The sequence below is a fragment of the Pseudorca crassidens genome, chromosome 11 (assembly GCF_039906515.1).
Source record: "Pseudorca crassidens isolate mPseCra1 chromosome 11, mPseCra1.hap1, whole genome shotgun sequence".
Lineage (NCBI taxonomy): Eukaryota > Metazoa > Chordata > Mammalia > Artiodactyla > Delphinidae > Pseudorca > Pseudorca crassidens.
Window position 1 is genome coordinate 94,349,146 of NC_090306.1, and position 23,620 is coordinate 94,372,765.

The 23,620-nt window shown below is 42.3% G+C and overlaps 1 protein-coding gene and 1 non-coding gene across 30 annotated transcripts in view; both read right to left on the bottom strand.

The window, feature by feature from the left end:
* Positions 1 to 342: 342 nt before the first annotated feature.
* The window catches only part of RBFOX2 (RNA binding fox-1 homolog 2), a 261,970-nt gene continuing 238,692 nt past the window's right edge, over positions 343 to 23,620 (bottom strand). For 13 of the 29 annotated variants that reach the window (XM_067697907.1, XM_067697908.1, XM_067697895.1 and 10 more), the window contains 8 exons: positions 23,078 to 23,131; positions 22,862 to 22,956; positions 21,627 to 21,769; positions 17,831 to 17,870; positions 12,561 to 12,592; positions 8,248 to 8,336; positions 7,717 to 7,789; positions 343 to 5,878 (listed from right to left, as the gene is read on the bottom strand). In XM_067697907.1, coding sequence (XP_067554008.1) covers positions 5,824 to 5,878; positions 7,717 to 7,789; positions 8,248 to 8,336; positions 12,561 to 12,592; positions 17,831 to 17,870; positions 21,627 to 21,769; positions 22,862 to 22,956; positions 23,078 to 23,131 — 581 coding nt within the window. In that variant the 3' untranslated portion in view covers positions 343 to 5,823. Of the gene's footprint in view, positions 5,879 to 7,716; positions 7,790 to 8,247; positions 8,337 to 8,610; positions 12,396 to 12,560; positions 12,593 to 14,730; positions 14,774 to 17,830; positions 17,871 to 21,626; positions 21,770 to 22,861; positions 22,957 to 23,077; positions 23,132 to 23,620 lie in introns of those variants that run through there. The other 16 variants (XM_067697912.1, XM_067697914.1, XM_067697901.1 and 13 more) reach the window with 9 other exon arrangements.
* Positions 7,033 to 7,139, bottom strand: LOC137203106 (U6 spliceosomal RNA). Its single transcript, XR_010932937.1, has one exon. It is a non-coding gene; the product is annotated as a U6 spliceosomal RNA (small nuclear RNA).

Sequence of the window (23,620 nt, forward strand, 5' to 3'; positions counted from 1 at the left end):
GGCCAGACGGGAAGCGCCGCCTGGAGGGCAGTTTCTGAGGCAGGTGAGGGCGGCAGCGAGGACACCAGGAGAGGATGGAAAAGGGAAGAAGTGAAGCGGAAGATTTCAGAGGCAGAAGCAGGAAGACAGCTCCTGCCAAGACTGGAGGAGCCGGAGGGCAGGTCCCATGGCACCAGCCTGGGCCTGTGTTTCCCTCTCCCCTCATCTCATTCAGGGAGCGTCGTGTTTGCCGCCTTCTTTTTTCCATCTTACAAAAGTCAAATGCAAGTTCTATCTTTGGAGCATGGGGGGGGGGGGGCAACAGAAGTCGTTGAGGATCAACACACGCAGGCCAGGGCGAAGAATGGTGTTTCTCCTTTTATTTAAAAACAGTGCTTCATTACCATTTGCAAAGGCAGAGGCAGTGCTCCTCCTTCGCTTAGAGTTTATAAAAGCCAGCAACATGATCAATAATTTATACACATGGATAGTAATACAAAAAAATAAGGAATAAAAGCTAAAGATCTAACTACTCCGACCTTCACAATTCCAGCTACTTGATAATAATAGGAGTAACCCAATGAATACTGTATGGTCTGAAAGCTACTATACAATATGATTCTTAACAAGAAGGGGAGGGAATTAGAGACTGTCACAAAGCCCTGGGTGCTTCTCTGGAGTTTGTAGGGAAACAGGACCCTGGGCAAGCAGCTCGGGTGTCCTAGGAAAAGATTTGGGGGTGGGGGAGTGGGGAGTGGGGAGAAAAGGCGAGGTGGTCGATTATACAAGCATCCCATGTGATGCCCCCATGCCCCATAGGTACCTGTTTTGCCATGGCAATGGGAGGGGGCCGGAAAAACTGCACGTTGCATGTAGGGATGGTTTCGTCCCTGCCACGGGGAGCGGGGACAAGAGGGGAGGTTCGGTGGCATTTTTAGCCTTGCAGAGATTTGGACTGAAAAGCTCAGAGACTCAGGTGGGTCAGCCTGTCAGGGACAAGCCACCCCGCCTGGCTCTCTCAGCACTGTGCAGCCCTAGCTTACGTGTGTCAGCCCCAGGTTTGCTCCAGCTATTCACAAGCAGAATTATAACACAAGAAAAAAAAAATTCATATCCCTTAGGGGGATAAAAAAAGGAGGATCAATTCATCACTCGATATATAATACAGCCAAAATGAGCTGCCAGGACAAGCACACACACACGCAATACTGTGAACAGAAAATACAAGAAAGGACAAAGCTGCGGTTCTGGGTGGGGTATCGACGTTGCTTAAAGCACTCATCAGTCCCCGGAAAAACCAAACCAAAAAACATTTTTAAAAAATTCAAAAACATATGCACCCCCTGGGAATCTGGCGTTGGTAACAGGGGCGGGTGGTAGGGGGGAGAGAAGAGCATCGCTGTTCCCTTTTTGCTGGCTGGTGTGAGCTGAGCCCTCGCCACACTGGCGGGCGCGTGTGTCACTCCCAGGCGGAGGGGCCCCGGCTGGCAATCCCCTTAAAGGCAAGGTTTGAGTTGTGGCCAATGAGCAGTTCTCTCCGTTACCAAGCCCTGCCAACCAGCACTACCATGGCTGAAGTGATCGACCGTTTTCCTGAGTAATCTGTAACTGGCTACAGTTCCGGGAACGTGGAGAACTCAGCTACTGCGGCCACCCGCCATATTCGAGGACTCCCCTCCGCCCTCCTTCCTAGTGCATCCGATTCGGGAATTTGAGAACCTGCTGCAGCCTGGTCTGTAAGCCTTATTTTAGATGGGGGCCAGGGACTCAACGGCACTCGCTAAACCAGAGGGCACATGCTGGCTTAGGACACCCAGAGTCTACTTGGGAAGGGCCCTGCTTCACGCTCTAGCTCCTGGATGGCTACTGCCTGGTTGATCAGTCAAGCGAGGATGAAGGAAGAACACAGCAAAGGGGAAAGGGAGGGAAGAGGCTTTCGGACAGTAACATTTCCAAAAAAATCGTGTTTTATGCAACAGAGAATCAGGTTTCACTGGTGGATACTACAAACGGTCAAACATTTTCAAGAGCATGACAAAATAAAGACACACAAATTTACGTTGGATGTTCACCTTGCCCACTATTTTTTTTCCTATCTTAAAACAGTGCAAACAGGTAACTTATGCTTTTAAAACACCACTACCCCTTCCCCACCCCCCAAAGTCCCTTTCCTCCTATTTTCTGGGGGAAACAAGTCTGCGATTCTGCAACTGTTTCTGTGCTAGGGGGTTGCAAGCAGCCGAGAAGCGGCTGGGCTTGGTGAAAGGGGGCGGTCCCAACGACACCCCCCACCCTCCCTTACAGTGCCCTCTGGGCTGTCCCTTGCTTCCCGCCCTTGGCCTCATCCTCCCGCCAGAAGGAAGGGAGGCCATCCAGCCCTTCCTGCAGATCCTTGGGGTTGCTTCCATTCCGAGTTTACACCTCCTTCCTACCTGGAAGCTATGTGACTAGTTACAGGGTGGTAGTGATTCACCGACTTATCTGCTAGAGCTCTAGGAAAGTAGAAACTAAACTAAGAGCAGTTCAGCCCCTGAGGAGTCACACTTTTGAGAGAAAGCTGCTATCATTGATTTCTACTGAATAGAGCTCCGCTAGCTCCCCTTAAACTAAGAGCTGAGCTCCAGTCCCCTTCTTTTTCAAGGAAGAATAATATCGGCTCAGTTCCAACTGTGGCTGCTGAAGGAGGATGGTGACAGCGGGCTTTGTAAAAACTGAGAGCCTTAAAAGTGACGAATCACAACAGCTGAGCTCGGTCAGTGGGAGCTGAACTATGTAATATAAGGAATTCTGGAAAAGCTCTAAGGACAGCTCTCTGGGCTGAAAGAGGGATATTCAGATAAAGGTGGTCACTAGAGGGCTCCTGAAAGGAGCCCAGCTTCTAAGAGTAAGATGCTTAGTATAGAAGTCCACATCGTGACCTACAGTAAAGCTGTCGCAACTGATTCAGCATGGATACGTTTTCCGGAATTATTCACCAGCATCCTCTAACAAACTTACAAGATGCCATACTCTCTTCTGACTCAGTTTCTTAGTCCAGTGGGAACTAGAGTCAGGAATAAACAAGCACTGATGCTTCGAGGAACCTGCCTCTGATGAAGTTGCCTGTATGCGATCTCAAAGTTCAAAAGCTGATGGGGAGTTGATGCTTCGAGAGCCCCAATGCTCAGTGATGACACTGAAAACCAAAGGCCCTTTAATAACAAGCAGAACTCTGTTTAGTCTTAGTAAAAGGAGCTGAAGGAAGCAGTATTAAAACCATCCCTGGAAATGCAGCAGAGGCCCGCTGGAAAACACAGAGCTTGCCTATGGAGTCCTCAGCCAGAACCAGCTGAACTGAAATGCACAAACCTCAGGCTTCTGCCTCTTGTAAAAGGGCTGTGGAAGCTGCCTCCTCTGCCTTTCCCATCATCTTTCCCTCTTTCTGGAAAAAAAGAATAGAAAATTCTTGAACTCATTGCCCTATTTTCCTCCCCTGCTATGGATACAACCATTTAGAATTTGGCCTTGCCTCCACTGAGCAGTGGCTTGCCATTTCTGAGAATGGTCCCTATTTGAACAGGACACAAAATTTCTCTCAGTTTCTTCACTCAGTAAATGCTCTCCCTCAAAACAAAAGCAAAAGAAAGAAAAAAATCCTCCCTGCCCCCATTCCCTAGACCTGTGAAAGCCCCACATCCCATCCCCACACCCCAAACTAAAATATTTATATACACACACAACAAAAATTGTCTCAACAGCAACAAACCAAACTTTGGCTTGGGGAGGGGAACCCTTAACAATGGCCAACGGACTGGGCAGTCTGGTGTCCCCTATTCTGTGCATTCCTCCCCAGAATCAGTAAGAATTGCATCGAGGCCTCTAGCTTCCTTGATGTCTCCCCTAGTTTCAGGGAAGCCTCCCTCCCAGTTATTAGGAGAGAGAGGATTCTGAAGGGGGAGAAGATATGTATTATACACGACAGGCCAGTCCCCCCCCACAGATCCCTCTCCTTACAAAGAACGTTTGATGCTGTCATATGTCAGTCATTTTAATTCAGGGACATGAATCAGTATCAGTCAAGAACACGGGTGGAGGCAGGAGTAAAAAAAAAACCAAACAAACCAAAACAAACCCATAACAAACCAGAAGCTCCATGTCTCTGAATTACTTACTCCCTTTAGCAGCTATCCCTCGGGTGAAAGGTCACCCTAGTACCAATGTGAATAGACCAGGGAGCCAAACGGACCGTGCTTTTCTATTTTCTAATGGCTTCATTTTGGAAATGCTGCAGGACCCCTGCCTTTGACAGCTAAGAGCTAGAAGAGAAACACTTTCTCCCCTGTCTGACGACAGATAAGTCGAAGCCAGGTAGTGACAGCAGTGACTCACTGTGGTGGCCACCACATGACTCCTCCTGGCAACATATGAGATCCTGGCCATTTCAGACCCTCATTCCTGTACGGGAGGGGAGCAGCCTCGGGGGCTTGTTTCATGTCCTGTAGTGTTCATGAGTACCAAGTGGTCCAGGTGCTCAGCTGGGTGTCTTTGGAGGATAGTGAGAAGCTGGGTGGAGTGGCCACGAGGGCTCCAGACTGTGGACAGAAGTGACTCGTAAAGGCTCTGGAGGATGAAGAGTCCTATGGCTTTGGAGCTTGAACGAAGTGCCTTCGCCTGCCCTCACATGTCCTGCTCACAGAGACCTCCGGGGACGGCTGGTCTAGGGCTCGGGGCTTTATCTTTTGCCACCAGAGCCTTTATTATCTGTTTTCTACTTTGTACTGACTTTCTGATGCGAGAGAAAGATCGGGAATATCAGGGCGCCTTAACCTGACATCGTCTGACACCCCTTTTCTTGCCCTCCCCCTCTTCACTGGCACGTGACAATCTGTACTTCTAGCCCTCAAGCCCTGCCCAGACGCCTCGGGGACATCTGGCCACTGGCTATTTAGTCTTCTGTCCCTGGGTCCTAAATTCCTGAATCTCGGGGACATGGGAGCAGGGTGTTAATAAAAGGAGAGATGAGCTAAGCTGTGGTTCAGTGAAAGGAAAAGCAGCCCAGCAGGAATGCTAGGGTTTACAGGAAAGAAAAGAGTGATCTTTTTCATACTCCAGAGTTCATTCCGAGACTGGGTTCCTAATGAGGTGTTTATTATCCACAGTCTGAGCACATGTCTGGAAATATTAATACTATAATTCCAAAAACGATGCCAACTGTCTCAGGCCTTGCGTGTAAGATGATTGTAAAGAGAATGAGGAGACAGGAGGGAAGAGGAGAGGAAAGTGTCTTAGTGATTCTCCTGCTTTGCCAGCACACATTCCTATAGTCTATTAGCATGTGGATTCCAGCCACAGCCAATCAGAATTGCCTGCCAAAGACCAGAAACTCAGAAGACTAGAAGGATATCCTGTTGCAGAGGGATCTCTTCCACTTCTGCTTGTCCCACAGCCACTCAGCACCAGGTACACTTTGGTAATTCTGTCTGCTGATTTCTGATCAGACGCATTTATCAGCTCCTAATGTCTCTCCTTCCTCATTGACTGCCTCTTCCGTGATTGACAGAATAAGCTAAGCACGGACATACAGACATGGAAATGCGTTATTTTTTTTTTTTTTTTTACCACAGTTAAAAAAAAAGAAAAAAAGAAAAAAATGCACAATCTTTGGAACAAAAGAATTAAAGGCAGAAATTTAAAGGAAAAATACATATTCAAAGAACATAGTGAGGTATAAAAAAGTATTCTCTCTTTTTTTGTGTTTTTTGTTTGTTTGTTTTTCCTCTTCATCTTGCTATAGAGTTCCTCTACTAGTAAATATTGCAATAGCCAGGCCTCATGAACTGGGGGGCTGTCCCACTTGCAGGGGTCTCACGTCACTTCAGTAAGGGGCAAATCGGCTGTAGCCACCTCGGTATAAACTCGCCTGTAGTAATTAAAGACACAAAAATATTAAAAGGTTGATGAGAGAAACATTACAAAAGAAGACATGTCCTGAGGAGGGATTTGGAAAAACAGCTTCCTTAGAAGCTTCAAATCAACTGGTTAGATGTTGTCTAGTGCATGAGGTCAGGAAACCAACTTCTGCCTCTAAGATGCTCAGACCACAGCCCAAACATTTACTGCTGACCTGATATTCTCAAGGGGAGAGTATGCTGATGGTTCATTATTTACGTGAGTTAGCACAGAGGAGCACTTCAATGAAGTTTAAAACCAAGTCTGTAAATAGTTTGATTTTTTAAAAGCATGGGTCTTGTCTACCTTGACGACCTCATTACAAGCGTGACCTAAAGCAGACTGCTGATCTTACCTTCTTACCCATTACCTGACAATGGAGAACACGTTACTTCTGACCACTATCTCTGTCACATCTCATGTTTGAGATGGTGCTGGATTTAAACCTGAGTTAATCTTTCAACGAATAAAGTCTATTTCCTCTGTAATTTATAAAAAATACCAACCAGGTTGTTTCTTGACATATCTTGTGTGTGTGTGTGTGTGTGTATATATATATATATATATATATATATATATATGGTATGTAAAACTGGGGTTTTAAGTGGGCTTCTTTCCTTTCTTTAATCATAATCTAATGAATTATCTTTTTCAATCAAAAGTTCCCTAGGAACATATCGCTCCTTGGGTCATTCTTTTAGTACAGGACTTATATCACTTGGGCACTAAATAAAACCTCAGGAATTCCCATCACTTCCTTATATCATACGTCTCTACTTCAGTTCTAAACACCACCCCCCATACCCCCGCAGGACCCTACTACTTCCTTCCACAGATCTTCATCAGTAGAGATTTAGTGTGGGAAGTGGCAGGCTCTCTCACATCCTTTATGTCTTAACTGTGACCATTGTTCTGCCTCCCTCTCAGACACGGTCATCTGTGTTTCCGGGCCGTTGGCCAGTGACACTGTGGATGGTAGAGAACTTCTGGCACAAGGAGGTATCACTGTGGACTGGCCAGTCTTTGCTGAATCCAGTGGGTCCCGTCATTGGCCCCAGAGGTGTCCAGGCCAACACAAAAATACTGCAGGGGGGATTCGAGTTTGGTCAGGGGGATTTTTATTTTAAAAATATGGAACGCTTCACGAATTTGCATGTCATCCCTGCACAGGGGCCCTGCTAATCTTCTCCGTATCATTCCAATTTTAGTATATGTGCTGCTGAAGCGAGCACAGGGGGATTATGCTAGATGAGCTCTATGACTTTTGTATACTTCTAAGAAATATACCATATTTTGCCACAAATGTTAGTAATAAAATATCTTTGTAAGGCATTTGCTTGGTGATTTTTAGTACTAGCTGCTGGAAGGCTTAGGAATAGCAGGGACATCCTTTGGCATCTGCATTTGAAGCAGACAGGTTAAGTTCTCTGAAAAGTTTACTGTGAAAACTGGAGAGTCTTGTGCCCCAAGTCTTTGAGAACACCTATCGGTAAAACTCTGCCACAGGTGTGCGTCCAACATCTGAGCCATTATAAAACAGCAACCTGTTCCCTTCCTTCCTCCCGAATAATGTCGTTACTCAGGGCAGACTGTCACTGTTCATTCCTTTCTGCCGTCCTTAACCAGGCCAGGCGGCTCACACCAGCACACACACAGAAGTGGTATGAAATTTCCAGACAGTCCTATTGGTTTTAACACTTTGGCAATGGAAGAAGGGCTGAATTATCACCTCCCTAGATCTTCTGTAGTCTGTAGGTAAAAGTCAGAAGAAGTAAAACGTTTGAAAAAATAAAAGGCACATCTACTTACCACAGCGCCAACTCCATAGCTAGCGGCAGGGGCGAGGGCATGGTAGGGGTCGGCCGTGTACACCCTGCCATAACTGGAAAAAGAGATCCAATCAGGGAGATAAAGGAAAGACAGTGATTAAAAAAAAAAAAAATTAAGGGGTTTCACTGTGCTAAGGACTTGTAACTTGGTCTTGGAATGTTATTAGAAAACTGGCAGAATGGAAAAAATCTCTCCGTTCTACTCCTAAAGGCAGCAACTGAAATTTTCTGAATTACTTCTATAAAATGGAAAAGAAGGGCACTGGAGAAGAGGAAGAGGGAAATTGGGGTCAAAGCCAGAAACACACAGGAACAAGCAGGAGGGAGGGGAGGAGTGTGAGCCTGTGCGCCGTTGGGTTTTTGGCAGGATAGAGTCCAGGCCGAAGGCCTGTGGAAAACCCAGCTCAGCAGGCAGTCCCGGGGGCTAAGTGCCCTTATGGAAACAGCGTGGGGAAGGAAAGGGGGTGGCGCGGGGCGGCCTGGCGCTCCCCGCCCCCGTCTCGGCACCTACCCGTCGCTATAAGCGGCGGCGGCAGCGGCGGCGGCGGTGGCAGCGGTTGCAGTAGCAGGCTGTGCGTATCTGTAGGCTGCGTATCCACCCTACAGGAGAGAGGAGAACCGACTTTACACATGCCTCTCCCCCGGGGGGCAGGCGAGCACACACCCGCCCACACGCAGATGGACGCAGACGCAGACACAGACACAGACACGAACACAGACACATCCGTGGGGAGAGAATGTTTCAAACTGCATCAGTCTGCATGTTACTCCTTAGTGTACAATTAAGCTCCACCCAAGGCAGGGATTTGCTTTGCAATTTGTAACAAAAATAAACTACACTGGAGAACCTCTTCTCAAATTTAAGAAATGAAGATATGATTTAAAACATTTTTTTATTGAAATATAGTTGATTTACAATGTTGTGTTAGTTTCAGGTGTACAGTAAAGTGATTCAGTTACACACATATATATATATTTATTCTTTTTTAGATTCTTTTCCATTATAGAATATTACAAGATATTGAGTATAGTTCCCTGTGCTCTACACTAGAACCTTGTTGGTTATCTATTTTTATATATAATAGTGTGTCTATTGTAATTCCAAACTCCTAATTTATCCCCCCGCTGCCCACCCCCCTCCCCAAAATGAAGATATGATTTTGGGTCTGTCTTCGTTGGAACTTTCAACAGGGAAAATACCTACAGGAAGTTGGGAGAACTTTACCTGACAGGAAATGTAAATTATAGATTAAAACATTAAATTTATATGTGTTAACTTCAGATTCTCTGATGCGTACTTGGATTGATCTATTGCTAAGAGACTACAGTATATAAAGAAAGGTCCCATACAGTGCTATGCTCCATGTGGCCTAGTGCGTTTGCCAAGAGGCTAAGATAATCAAGCGATATTTAGAAGGAAGAACCAGTGTAGATCAGGGGTTGGCAAACCTCCATCTGTGGACCAATGCAGTTGGCCTCCTGTTTTTGGAAGTAGTTGTGACAGAGACCATATGGCCTATGAAGCCGAAAATCTTTACCACTTGGCTCCCTACAGAAAAAGTTTGCCAAGTCCAATCTATACTTCAGACTCAGGCAAATCAGATTACAAAGGGCTGTGGACCCTTGGACTAGGTTCAAACAGATCAGGAAGCCCACCCGCCCAAGCATTTAACTGCATTTATTTTTCTTCCCTAAAAGGTTTTGGGACTTCTTACATCCTAATCTCACAGCAGGTTCTGGAGCTTTTCTTCCAAGGGTTCAAATATCCTCTCAGTCCTAGAGAGTTTCAACTCCCCTGTCCTGCTATTTCACCTCGGTTTAGGTGAACCAAATACTCAAAAGGTTTTCAATGTCAGGGTGAAATACTTCATGAAGGTTTTCAAAGATAATCACAACAACAAATGCCACACGAGACAGGCTATTTGAAAAAGTGGCAAGCTCTACCTTTCCTTCTTCTTCTTTACCTTTCTAGAATTCATCTATTTTTACCTAAACCTAATTCAGGTGTGTACTTTTATTACTGTCATTTCCCCATCAAATATAGGTAAATACAGCTATGTCCATTTGGACGGCACCTCAGCAGCGAGCACAGCATGTTTCGTTTCTGTAGATTACTGTGTCCTTTTCTCATGGACATCTGAAGCTTTCTGGCCTGTACTTTCTGCTTTCTATTCCTTCAATGTTCAGTTTTTGCTAAACCTACAGAAGAATTTCAAATTTACTTCTGTATCATTTCTTAGGATTGAAGACAACCATCTTCTAATGGGACCCTTGTCTTCTTAGCCATCTGACAGGGAAGCTTCTAGCTTGCTTTTGTTTCTGTTCAAATCTTACTCTGGAAATACCTGTGATTTCTTCTCAGAGGTTCCTACAGCTTTTTGCTTACTTCTTATATAATTTATGCTTTCTCTAACTGAAGACACTGCACCATGGGGGAAAGCTTACTCCTGCTCTTTAAATTTATGCTCCTTAAATTCATCAGAAGCAGCTTCAAATATACATGAAAAAAAAGTCTCTGATTGGCTTTCAGTGGTTTTGTACTATTCCTTCTTTGTTCTTCAAGTGAATGACTTGGAAAAGTAAGCATTGTTTTCTCAATTATAAATCTTTCCACAGATATTCCTATAAATAAGAAAGCTCTGATTAGTATTACCAAACACTGGCAATGAGATGGTAATGGATAGGGCCGTGGCAGGAAGTACCCTCGGGGGCTATCTGTGATCCACAGGCTTGCTCTGAATTCTAGCCAGGTCTATGGGAACAGGCAGGCCAGACTGATCTGGGCAAAGCCGTACATCCAGGCTGCAACATACACACTGCCATACATACACACATAAGCATATACATTTATGTATAAACTAACTCAAGTGTCTCTTTACCTTTTAAACTTCTAAAGAAAAAATGAAACAGTAAAAGGATTGTTAAACAAAACAACACACTAATCATCATAGTTGAAATTTTAAGCTTTATATGAACCTTGAAGGCTCAATTTTTTGGTATCACTAGAGATGATTCCACTAGTTTAGAATTAAAGTTTGCTAGTGTGAAGTTTACAGAGGGGCCATGTTTAGTAAAACTTCTTTGTAAATGAGGATAATGTTGCAAACAAGCATCATGAGGTTTCTCTCTTTAGCATTCTTTCAAAATCCAAAATAATCTCTAAAAATTGAAAAAGTCAAGGTAATAAAAGCAATTAAAGCCTAATTTATATCTTTCTGAGTAAACATTTAAAAACTGAAGTTCTATGCCATGGGAAAGAGGTATGCATTCTCATAAAAGTACTAACTAGACTCTCAGTTAAGTCTCGGTGTGTCAGAGATACTGGGGGTTGTATTAAATCATGAAATTTGAGCTGTATTGGACTAATCATGGGGAAAAAAGGAGATTCTGAATGAGGTTACTGATAGCCATTTCCCCTCAGCTTCCTCAACCTGCAAGAAGCCATCGGAACCTCAATGGTTTGGGGGTAATGTTATTATTCATCAAGACAATTTTAAATGGATCAGGCTGTGGAAGAGAAGGCTCCCTCCAAGCCAGAAGGAAACGAAGATAATCTATCTGCAGTCCTTTCCCGCTGTTATGAGTGAACTCTGACTCTGGAGCCTGAATTTGATGAGGTTCTCCGCTATTCCAATTCAGGAACACACGACAGGGATGCAAATATTTTACTGACAACAAAAGCCTCAAGGAGAATATCAACAGAATGTTAAGAAAAACTACATTCATTTTTTAGAAAAGCAGATAATATTTCCACATATCTACTCTTCTGATTACTTTATGATAATGGTGCTACAGAGAGGCCCTTTAAAGGGGAGGGGTCTGTGTTTAGCATGGGCAGGTAATATCGCAATAAACTGATTTGCTAATTCATTGATGACTACCCCAAAATTAGAAAAATTAAGTTGTATGTCATGGATTCCTCCTCTTAGCTGTATTCTTAGTCCACAGTATTTCTGCTGGTGCTTTAAACAAAACATCTCACCATAATATAAGCCAATGAACATTCAGATATATTTATTTCTATTCTGGATTTTGGAATGCATAAAGAATCCAGGCTGAGAAACTGTTTTTCAACTTTCACTTCTATTAGCAAATCTGAAGTTGTTTATGGAACATGAGAACAAAGTGCAGTTTGAAACACCAAGGGTTTCATTGCTGTTTCTTAAGTTTTTCAAAAAGAACAAGGGTGGGGGAGGGGTAGGAGAGACAGGGTTCAGGCGTGGGGAGGGGTATGGCGCCACATTTATTAATCACATTAAGAACTAAGCATGCCAACATCTGGAGCTAGAACAACCAGCAAAATCACCACGTTCAGACTCAGATTGGCTAACTCTATCTATCCCAGCATTCTCTTGGGACAGCGGTTTGCCCTAGGCTCTACCACAAGCTCGGTGAAGTACACAGCCTCAATTACTAGAGCGTGCAGCCACAACGACCTGGTATTACGGAAACAGTCAGTCACCACTTGAGTTAACATTCCAGACCCTAACGACTGGCCCCTCCCCAGCCCAAAGAAGAGTCAATCTCGCCCACCCTAGCCCTGGCCCACACCACAATGTTAATAATTATAACAAGCAGTAACCCATCTGTTATATCAGAGAAGGGAACAGAGACTCCACTGAGAGATTTAGAGTGAGATGTTAACATTTCTTCAGCTGACTGCACAAACAAACAAACAAAAAAAGAGGAGAAATAATTCATTTGGAGATATGAAGTCATGAGATAGCTGATGTGTATTGCTTTTAACCATGCACCGATGCAAAACTGAAGCAACCATTAATAATAAAAATTAAAAAGGACATATGTATTTACACACAATCAGACCTGTTTGATCTGAAGCAGTTTGCAGATTCTATCTGTGTGTGATTTGAAATAAAACAAAAAATGGGGATTAGCATGGCCACAGCACACCCTAATGTCAGAGGGCACACACGGACAGCTTTTTGGACCCTGACAGCTGGATAAATTTGGCATGGCTAAGCCTGGTCCAAATATCCACAAGCCCCTTTAAAAATAATTACTTTCTTATTCCTTTGTAATTCATTCTGAATGATTCCTAGCGCTCCCAACTGGGACAGCCCAATGCTGTATCACTCCCCAATTCAACCTTCCTGATTCAGTTCTGACCCGCAGTGCTCACCTGTATGCTTGCCCTCTGTCAACACCCATACATTCTGATCCAGTGCTCTTCCAAAGTATTTCCTGTGTGCTATCCTTTCTCATATCCGTAACACATCCCTGCCTTCAACTTCCAGCTTTTTCAAAGGAAAATGCTGTTACCTTTAAGATCCTTTTGTTGTTGTTAAAGTCTCACTTTTGCATTACCCAATGTCACCTCCTAGGGATTTTCTACTCCACTCTGAACCAATTTTATTGTCTAGTGAACTTTACAGCATTGCCACGCTGACCACATGATTCTTCTGCACAGCTCTGTAGCTGTGTTTTAACTAGAACAAAATGGAAGGGTTCTACGTATCCTCCCTCTTACACCTGGCCTTTCCCTGCCTATCCAAGTTTAATCTTCCCTTGTCTTGATTTTCACCTGGCCATTAATTTTATTATTACTTTTTTGTTTTAGGATTTACAATAAAACAGGACTTTGGTGAGCATGTGATGTCAAGACACCTTCTTTCTACCTGGAAGACAATGACATTAATGTGACACTGAGGAGAAGAATGTGTACTTCAAGACCAGCAGACAAAATGAAAGCTTGTTCCCTACATGTGATGTATAGATTTATAGAGCAAGGGGAGTGGGGGGTGGGGGTGGGGGTGGGCGGGGGGGGGGGGAGAATGGCAGGTGTGATGCTTCAAATCACTACAGCAGAGCAGAGATCCAGTCCAGCTAGCTTGGGTCTAAGGCTGTGCCTCTGGGAATCACTTTGTCTCTACACGATTCTAACTCCCTCCTTCCCCTCCCCTCCTCCCCTCTCCGGCTGAGATGCACTGCTCTAGACGGAACTTGTATGAGGAGGGCTCGTTAGGAGAACAGAGTTCTTCCGTGGCAATATGGCACCTTTCATTAAATGTGAGTAACGCAGATGTGAATACAAAACTCATAATAATGATAATATTGTTACTGCTTTTGATTGAGAGACCTATCTACTTGGAAGAGTAGATAGGAAAAATTTTTAAGGAAAATCTTTTAAATTTATCTTATTAAAATTGGGGTTAAGGAAAGAAATTTTTATGACCAACTTGGTATCTTCCACCTACTACTTTTATGATGGATGAGAGATGATGTTTAATTAACTAACCTTGTCGAACACTACTATTCCACGCCTCCCCGAATCAGTTCATTTCCCACAGCTTGCTGGGTAGCCACATAAATAAACTAACTGAATTGTGAAAAGCTGTCTATTGTTTTCTTTTTCCTAGCACCCAGCTCTCAGCAAATCTAACAGTGCATCCTTATCCAAATGCACTCACTAATCTAGTTTTAAGGTGAAAGGAAAAGAGGGCAAGGGAAATACATGTTTCAATTTTAAGTCTAGATTTTTAAGACAACTTCAAACTTACGTAGCAGCACAGCCCAATTACTACTATGATTTCACGACAGGGTCCAATTCGAGATTCAGAGTCCTGTTTAGATGGATTCTACCTTCTCCCTTTTCTCATTTCTTTCACAGTAGTGAGAAAATGTCCCAAATTTCTAAGCTCTCCAAATATAGAAGACCAGTTTAAACACCATGGATAAATGTGATTGACAAACTAAAAGAGGTGGCAGTGACGGGACAGTGCGTATAACACACCTGGGGCGGATGTGTGGCAATGGGACAGGAGCACTGAATTTTGGAGGACGTGCCCTCTTGTAAGGAACTCGACTGGGTGCACTGCTGAGGTAGCAGGGCTTAGATCACACGCTCACAAGTCTTGCTTGTCCAAAAAAGCCTCTGTTCCCATCTCTAACGTGGAGCTGGAATGGTTAGTATAATTCAATTTTTTCACTGCAATCCACAATCTGATTGATTGGCAGGTCACACTGGCACTCCTACCTGAGGTATTTTAGCGCTAATGATTGGTTCCTGTAAGACTATTCTATAACAGAACACAGGAAGAGCAGTTCAAAAAACACAGCTGTGGAAGGAAAACAATCATACAAAAAAGCCCGCTAAGGGGCCCACCAGCCTTTTCTTTCCTTTGGATGCAAGCATGCTTTTCACAGGATGAGAATTAGGAGCAGTTTGTTATCCCATTAAAAAAGTGAATTAGGGTGAATGATGTCTTTTCTACTGATGAAAAAAAGACGGGGCGGGCAGACACATAATCTATCTGCTACACTCCCAAGTCAGCAAGGCGAATCTCTTTACAAATCATGGGCACAATTGCTAGATCAGTTCTCCTGAGAGGAATGTGTCACAAAAGACACAGCGAGGAAGAAAATGGTTAGCAGGGATTACGGCCTAAGAGCAGAACAGGGAAAGAGATAATCAAAACAAAACAAACAACCTTCACGGTTAATAGCCTAAATTAATATAACTTAAATAAAACCAGTAACTTAAACTCTTTTCCCTCATGTTGTCTCTTCAAGTTTGGGTTCAGGGCACTTTTTATACTAGATAAATCCTCCTCTCTTTCTTTTCTGAGGAAACGAGAACTAAATGCATATTGATAGATTTCCACATAAGGGAAAATGTACAGAGAGAAAGAGAAACAAACTCAAGGTAAAATGATAGAGGTTTTTGTTGTTTGTTTGTGGAACATGGAATATGAAGTTTTAAAAGCGGTATTAAAAATGACACTAGGCCTCACTCAACAGTTCCCTCCTCATGTATTCTTGTTTTTCATTCTTGAGTTCGGGTATTATTTCAGCACTACTTTTTCCTCCAAGTAACTGCTTTAAGACAAGAACTAAAAATACCATTACTATTCAGTCTTTTCATCAACAAGGGGCCACTGGTCAAAAAAATGTTTCGGCAAGGTCACTGAACTACTTCTGTTCAGCTTGATAAGGTGATCCAGTCGGTAAGATTCAAGAGTATTTTCTCAACGACTACAGAAAAACCATCTCTCTCTTAATAAAATCATATACTGTAAACTAAGGAAGTGAGAGAACTGTAAACAAATATTTGGTTGGTTGACTTAATAAGGTAGAAGTAGGCCACACTTAAGAAATACCCAAATAAGGAAGATATTTGAGAAAAAAACCTGACTTCAGAAATAATTCAAGTGGAAGTGTACTCTAATAGACCAGATTTCAAGAAAACAACTTAAGTAACATAAAGATGAGTGTCATGAGACTATGGATACTAATGTATATGGGAGAATGTACACGCTAAGAGCATATATAAATACGTATATTCAGAAAAGTGCACTTTGGTGTAAAAGTAGGATATAGTTTCCCAACCCTCAGGTTTCACGGTGAGCACAAGAAAAAAAGATCTTTCATTACTTCTTGAAAACCACTGGAGGAAAGTTGTGGATTTTAATTAAAGTACTAAGAGAGTTAATGAAATATGGATTATTTGGGTTTTATGTTTGGCTAAACAAATAATTTAGGTAATCTGGGTAAGTCACAATCTCTCTAAGAAACATATCTACAAAGTGAGAGCACTGGACCAAATCATGGCTAAGGTTCCTTCAAGCATGTGTTAAATTAAAGTGTACTTTGGGGCTTCCCTGGTGGCGCAGTGGTTGAGAGTCCGCCTGCCGATGCAGGGGACACGGGTTCGTGCCCCGATCCAGGAAGATCCCACATGCCGCGGAGAGGCTGGGCCCATAAGTCATGGCCGCTGAGCCTGCGCATCCGGAGCCTGTGCTCCGCAGCGGGAGAGGCCACAACAGTGAGAGGCCCACGTACCGGAAAAAAAAAAAAAAAAAAAATTAAAGCGTTCTTTGAAGGCCTGCTCTAAACAGGCCAGGTGTGTACAACTCACCCACTGAATCTCAGAGGGCTGCTCTATCCTTTCTCTAGTTCCTGCAACACAGAGGGCCTCCAAGTGCATTCTGAAAGTTCATTAACGTTTTCAGATTGCTGAGAATCTCTGGCAGACTGTGGAAACAGTTCATTAAAAAGGTACCCTTATTGACTCTGGGGAGGTTAGGGTGGAGAAGGCATTTCCAGACAATTCTACCCTATGCCCAAGGAATCATTTCATGCTGACAAGTTTTTCTCAGGAAATTGTGTCTTAACAATGTGGGTGGTTAGACCAAGCTTGCATTCAGAAAAAGATCTTTGGAGAGAGGTCCTAATAAAAGACTTGCAAAACTCAAAAACTTGACTCTTTTTGTCAGTTAGATCACTTTGTCCATATTTTAAATAATATGTGACCACCAATCATGGAACTTGAGCTATAGCTAGACTGTTTAAATAATGGATGGTAATAAAGATGTTAGCATGGCTGGTCGAATCAACAAATCTTGTACAATGGTCAAATGTTTGTAAAAGAGTCTAGGTTGCTAATGATGCCCCTTGTTTCCCTCTAGATGGCTGTTAAGAAAAAAGCCCCCCCTGGCTGTGGACCTTCTGATACAGAAAAGCCTTATGCACTGAGTATGTGGTTTTCTCTTATTCCTACCCACCCTTCACTGGCATCAGTTCCTTATTTCACTTTCACAAGACAATGCTCTCTCCAAGTATGTGAAACAGGAAAAGACACATTTCAGAAAGCTTCCTGCCATCTACATAAATCAAAGCTCTAATGATCTAAAGAGGGATGTGAAATGAGAAGAAAAGCAGAAAAGGGAAAGAGTTGGTTTCAGGCTAAGCTAGTCCTGTTATTTATGTATGCACATGAGACGATAGTAAGAAAAGACTTTAAACCTGCTGATCATCTCGCAAGTATATTTGTGATACACAGAACATATGTGGGTGTAGGGAAGGGAAAAGAATATGTCCAGTAGACTGACTCTAGCAATGATCAGGAAACCCAAAGGCTTAGTTTTTGCACCCAGGGGCAAGCGCAGTGGCAGAGAAGCATGCTTGCATTCTTAAATATATAAATATATATATATATATATCCACAAGGAAAATGAAAATAAAAATTAAATTATATTAAAAAAAGAAAAAAAAAACCAAACCAAACCAAAGAAACAGAAAAAAAAGGCTGGCTCGTCAGGGGATGGGGTCGAGAAGGCCCCGGTGTGTGTACTTACATAGAGGTCAGCACCGTAAAATCCGTCCTGGTAAACCACACTGCAGAAAATCCACACAAAAACAAAAACAAAAAAACAAAAGAACAGAAACACATTCCGGTTATTGAGGACGGCAGCATGCACATGCGCTCTACACGGGCAGGTGATGTATGAATACGGACCCTGGGCTTGGGGCCGGGGTCAGTCAGCCAGGAGGAGCACAGGGGCACAAGCTCTCTCGGCAGCTCCGGGACAGGCATGGCAGGGGAGGAAGGAAACCCTGGAAGGAACCACCTGCCAATTTGGTAATTAAAGTAGGATGAAAAAAATAAAGTGTATTCCCAGAGGGCCTAATACAGCTATTGAAAATCTGCTGGATTGGAAACACCAACTTTTCATATCTGGAGTATTTTTTAAAAAATAAGTTTGTCCTAAGAGGAAGTTTCTCTTTAAAGAGCTCCAAAAGGGGTGTGTGTATGTGTATGTGTATGTGTATGTGTGTGTGTGAGGGGGTGGGGGTGGGGGTGGGCGGGGGTTGTGTAGAGAGGGGTTAACATGAAAAAGAACCCAAAGAATTCCACTAGGGCAGGACCTGTATGCAAAGTATGTTTCAAAATTATGTTTAGTATTTTGTTATCGGTTTCATAGTAACATGTAATTTTTTTCCTGATATCCATACATCACCTGCTTTTTTACCCTGCACATTAGACATGCGATAAGATTTGGCTGATCACACAAGCATGCAAAGTATTATTATTCAGCATTTTAAGAACCAATGCAACACCTCAGAAAAACAAGTCAATCAATTCTGACCAAAGTAAACAGAGAAATGTAATTAAAAAAAAAAAAAAAACAAAACACAACCAAAAATACCCACAATGCATTGCTTTCACAAGCAGAGGTAATGAGCTAAAGGTTAAGGTGATTGGTCCAAGGTCCAAGAATTGAAAGGTGCAGTGGGGATCCCAGATAGTAACAATATAATCCAGAGTGGGAGGAGTAATTGGAAGACTTTAAGGGTTCTTTTTTGACCATAAGAATATTCATGGAATTCTGAAAAATTCAACTGATAACTGAGGTTCTGGGCATGACCTGTTTTATTTAAATGAATAAAATTGAGAAGGTAGCTGATTAGGAATAGAAGTGTTTACTCTCTGTTTAGAAAATGACTTTGTATTGAACAAACAAAATACATGACTCTTTTTTTAATCCTAAGCAACACTAAACTATTATAATTAAAATATAGATTTCAAACTTTTTGAGGTATTTTGTGCATATAACTTCCCCAAAACATTATTTTGGGACCAAAAGATATGGAATAGCAGTAGAGAAAAAAGACGACTTCCTTATTCATATTCGTTAAATCAAGATTTGGTTATGTAAAATTAGAAGATCTATTTATCATTTATTCACCTAAACAAGCTGGAAATTTTCACCACTACCTTCTCTGTTACAATAAACAAACTAGCAAGTGAGGTTATCAAATTATATTTTTAACTTGAATATGAAAATAACTTATTTTTTATATGTAGTTGGAAAGTTTCTGAATTCTACTCCCAGTGACATTTTGTTGTATTTACTGGATAGTATGATCACACTTTGCAATGCCCCTATTATGCTGTGCCCTTGTATTATACAACAGGCAAATTAAACTCATCCGTGAGGTTCAGGTAGCTGAATTCTGTCCATTTTCACAGTCTCCAACTGCAGTTAAAGTATGATATTAGACAGTAATCTGTCTCTCAATTGCATTTTAGTAAAAAAGAGACTTGTTCATAATGCGAAGGCTGATAAAATGCAAAGCACTGATGCCAAGTGGTGATTAATTAGCCTTCAACTATTTCAGTACGGGGATATAGGCAATGACTGAAAAATATTTCTTCTATAGAGAAGAGTGGTGGCATTAAAAAGGAATACGTTTTATGCTAAGCTGTATCACTCACTGGGAATATTCACCCAAATTCTAGAAGAATTCCAATATTCCCTATATCAAATGCCACAAGGAGGCTAGAACACAATGATTAATGATAAAATTAGTTTACTAAGCTGAAAAGCAATTTTAGGCCATTCCTCATAAAATACTGGACTTATTCCTTGCCATCTTCCATGTAAACAGGTGGTTTAGTTAATAAAAAAGAAAACATGGGAAATTAGTGTTCAATGTAATGCACAGAAATTGATGTGATTAGACATAAAGATAAAATATCTTTGAGCAAATATATACCTGACACAGACTTGGTAGAGAACGGGTTCTCAAGTTTGGCCAATATACTGAAATGACCTATATTGAATAGGAATGAATTCAACCACTTTATAAAGTAACTCAGGAATATTACAAAATAAAGAAGTCCCATGTTTCTGGTGAGCAGTATCTCTTTGCAAACATGATGGTAAAATCTCTTGGATTGAAATGGAAGACGCTTCATAAAACAATTTTCCTAGTGTGTAGAACTTCCAAGGTTCAGTTTTATGTTTTACTTGACTATTTCTTGATGAAACAATACTGCATCTTTATTCACTTCTTTAAAAGGAGATGTCAGAGGTTGAAGGTCAAAGGTCAAGTTGAGAGGAAAAAGGATAAAATTAAAAGTAAGTAATGGCAGAAGATGGAGATGATGGAATGCATGGGATTTAAACATCTATAAACTGCAAACAAGTTTATTTCTAAAGTCGTTCCCTTCCAGTGGCTTCTGAAGCCTGCCCATTTCAACATGCATATTTGTCTTGTCTGATAAAAATGCTTTAATTCTGTGTAATTGAGGACCCCAAATGGCATGTCCCTTTGGTCTACGAATGAATGCTAAATTAGTACACCTCACCGTCAATTTTGCTGTCAGAAAAGGACCTACAAAGGAGGCTCTTTCCCTTTACATTTTAACTATGTAGCAATGAATAGGCTCCTCTGCCACTGTTTATTCTTCATTAAGAATATGGAAAAAAAACCCGTCACAGGCAGAGAAAAGATGAAGAACACAAACGTCACATCTTTGAAGAAAGAAAGTCCTGATACAACTAACTTATAAAAGTCCACTCTTTACAAAAATATACATTTTAGGTTGACACTGAAAAACAACTGAAAACAAAACCTGCCATCTTCACTCCTTCTCCCCCATTCAATAACAAAGGATTTATTTGTTGCTATGGAATCATTCCACTGCATGAGACACCCTCCATACAAAAATCAAAGGGTGAAGGATGCTCAGCTCCATTAGTTGTTTTATTATCATTCGGAAGCCAACTGTAGTTTAATTCTTCCTACTTCTCCCTTTCTCCCTTGATTCAATTGGACTTGGTTCATCTTTGAATTAACCTCTTTTAATCCATTTCCTACAAAGAAAGCAAATCCATTGTGGGTAAGTAGCTCTGCTGCTCACCACCCAGGCGGTGAAACCACAAGGGAGGGCACATGTGAGAGCCTCAGCCCCAATAAGGGTGGTGGTGAGGGGCGTGAATCCAGCAGATGCAGTCTTGCACTACAATCTTGAGCTTCTAGTTTGGTTCTCTGCAGGAGTGTTAATCCAAATTCGTGCGATGCTGAGTGAACTCCATGCCAACACACTGCTAGTGAACACAAGACAGCTCTGGCTACTGTCTTAAGCCACTACTGTGAGGGCTTAAGGTGGCCAAAATGAAGATTTATATAATGAATTGATATTTTGTTACATTCTGACAATGGTATGGTTCTTTCCATCTAATCCGTTAATTTGCAAATATTCACAGAATCTCTACTATGTGGCACGGCAACATCCCAGAAGTTATACGAGGGCCATGGTTTTCTGTTTTTGTGCGGTTGCTTATTTTGGAATCTACTGCTTACCCTGGATAGGCGGGAATGGCTGTTGGAGGTACCGCTCGGACTGCACCGTATACTGTCCGCCCCCTGCCCCTCAGGTGGGCTCCTCTGAAAGCGGCCGCCGTGGTGGCTGCAGTTGGGTAAGGGAAGCCAGGAACTAAAGGGAGACCCAAAATACGACAGAAATGCCAACTTGCATTCAACAGCACGTGTACAATCACAGCTTGCTTTGCACCAATTACAGGAAAGACACCTCGACATTACATCTTTTCTCAAAAAGAAATGGAAATATACAATATGCCCAAACTAATTGACTCCATGCCTCATTCATCACAAATCTTGAGTGAGTTTTCTTTGTTCCTTCCCGATTTCGGCCTTACAATGCAAGCTGAGGAGAAACGGGTCAGGAAGCTCTGAGCACTACTGCCATAATGGAGACGAGACTTTTAATTTCTATGGGCAGTTTAAATTGATTGATATAAACTCTTTCACTGGCTAATTATTAACCTTGTTTCCAAACGTTATTACCTGCATATAATAATTATTCTTCATAAGAATATTCTTTTGTGTTTTGACATGCTGCCACACTCCAAGGCACACAGTAGTCTTCAGACATTTCATTAGTCAACCTTATCCTTTATCTAAAATATTTCAATTCAGAAATGTGACGTGAGAGGGAAACTACCTCTCCCCTGCAGCCTTGTAATCCTTTAAAGAGGCAGACATTTTCTAAGGGCTTATTTTAAGTGTGCTGTCCTCTAGAAAGCACACACAGACACTGATTCCATGTCCACTGAACTCTGTTTAATTATATCTCTTGCTAAATGGCTAAATGGCTCAGGTCAAAATGACTTTAGAGATATCAACAGAGCTGAGAATAAGCAATAATACTGGAGGGGCTTTTGAGTGATATTCGACTCAAGGGCCCAAAGCTGACTTGCAGATAACATGTACAACACATTCCACAAATAATTACTTCTTTTGTTTTCTTCATTACAAAGTGCAGACTAAAATTTTCTTTACATGTCCTCACCCCCTTCTAACTTTTCCAACTATTTATGCTTTTTGGCCATCTTAACATTTGGTCAAAAAGATTCTAGCACAGGCTAATAAGCAGGACAGGGCACTGTGATAGTGTTTATCTTTCTCGTGAATGCCTCCTTTTCAGTTATGTATTATATTTGGGGGAAAAAAAAGACCAACACATCACTGTTTACTCACAACAGTCAAAAGCCATGCCAGGTCAACATAGGCTACTTACTGATTAAAGGAATGTAAGTGTTGATGCCCCCTCTTCCTGACAGGGGCACTGCCGCGTCATTGCCTAGGGACACATCTGCTTGAAAGCTGGATGCTGAGTGCATTTAAGAAATGAAAAAGTGCAAAAAGATTACAAAGGAATAGGAAACTGAAAAACAATATATTTTTAAAATACATATAAATAACACAAATGGAAAAATTAACTTAAATACTACCTGCATACAACTCGGGTCCATATACAGCTCCAACTACTGGGCTTAATTTCCAACCTGAAATGGAAGAGAGGACAGTAAACATTTAAAACTATATGAAGGAGCTTCCCTGGTGGCGCAGTGGTTGAAAGTCCGCCTGCCGATGCAGGGGACACGGGTTCGTGCCCCGGTCTGGGAAGATCCCACATGCCGCGGAGCGGCTGGGCCCGTGAGCCATGGCCGCTGAGCCTGTGCGTCCAGAGTCTGTGCTCCGCAACGGGAGAGGCCACAACAGTGAGAGGCCCGCGTACCGCAAACAAACAAACAAAAAACTATATGAGGAATATTAAGGAAAAGGAGTGATGTGCAAGTTGGCTTCAGACACCTCTGGGTTCATTTTTGCCTGGTACCAGCTTCTCTTTAGAATGCCAGTGGGGGTTTACATGAGAGGGTGATGACATTTCTGGACCTGATCATCTTTAAGCAGGACTAGCACGGTGAAAGGATAATGAAGATTTGGCAGGGGAGTGGTGGGGGTAAAGAGACGTGAGGAAAAAAATTGGAGGT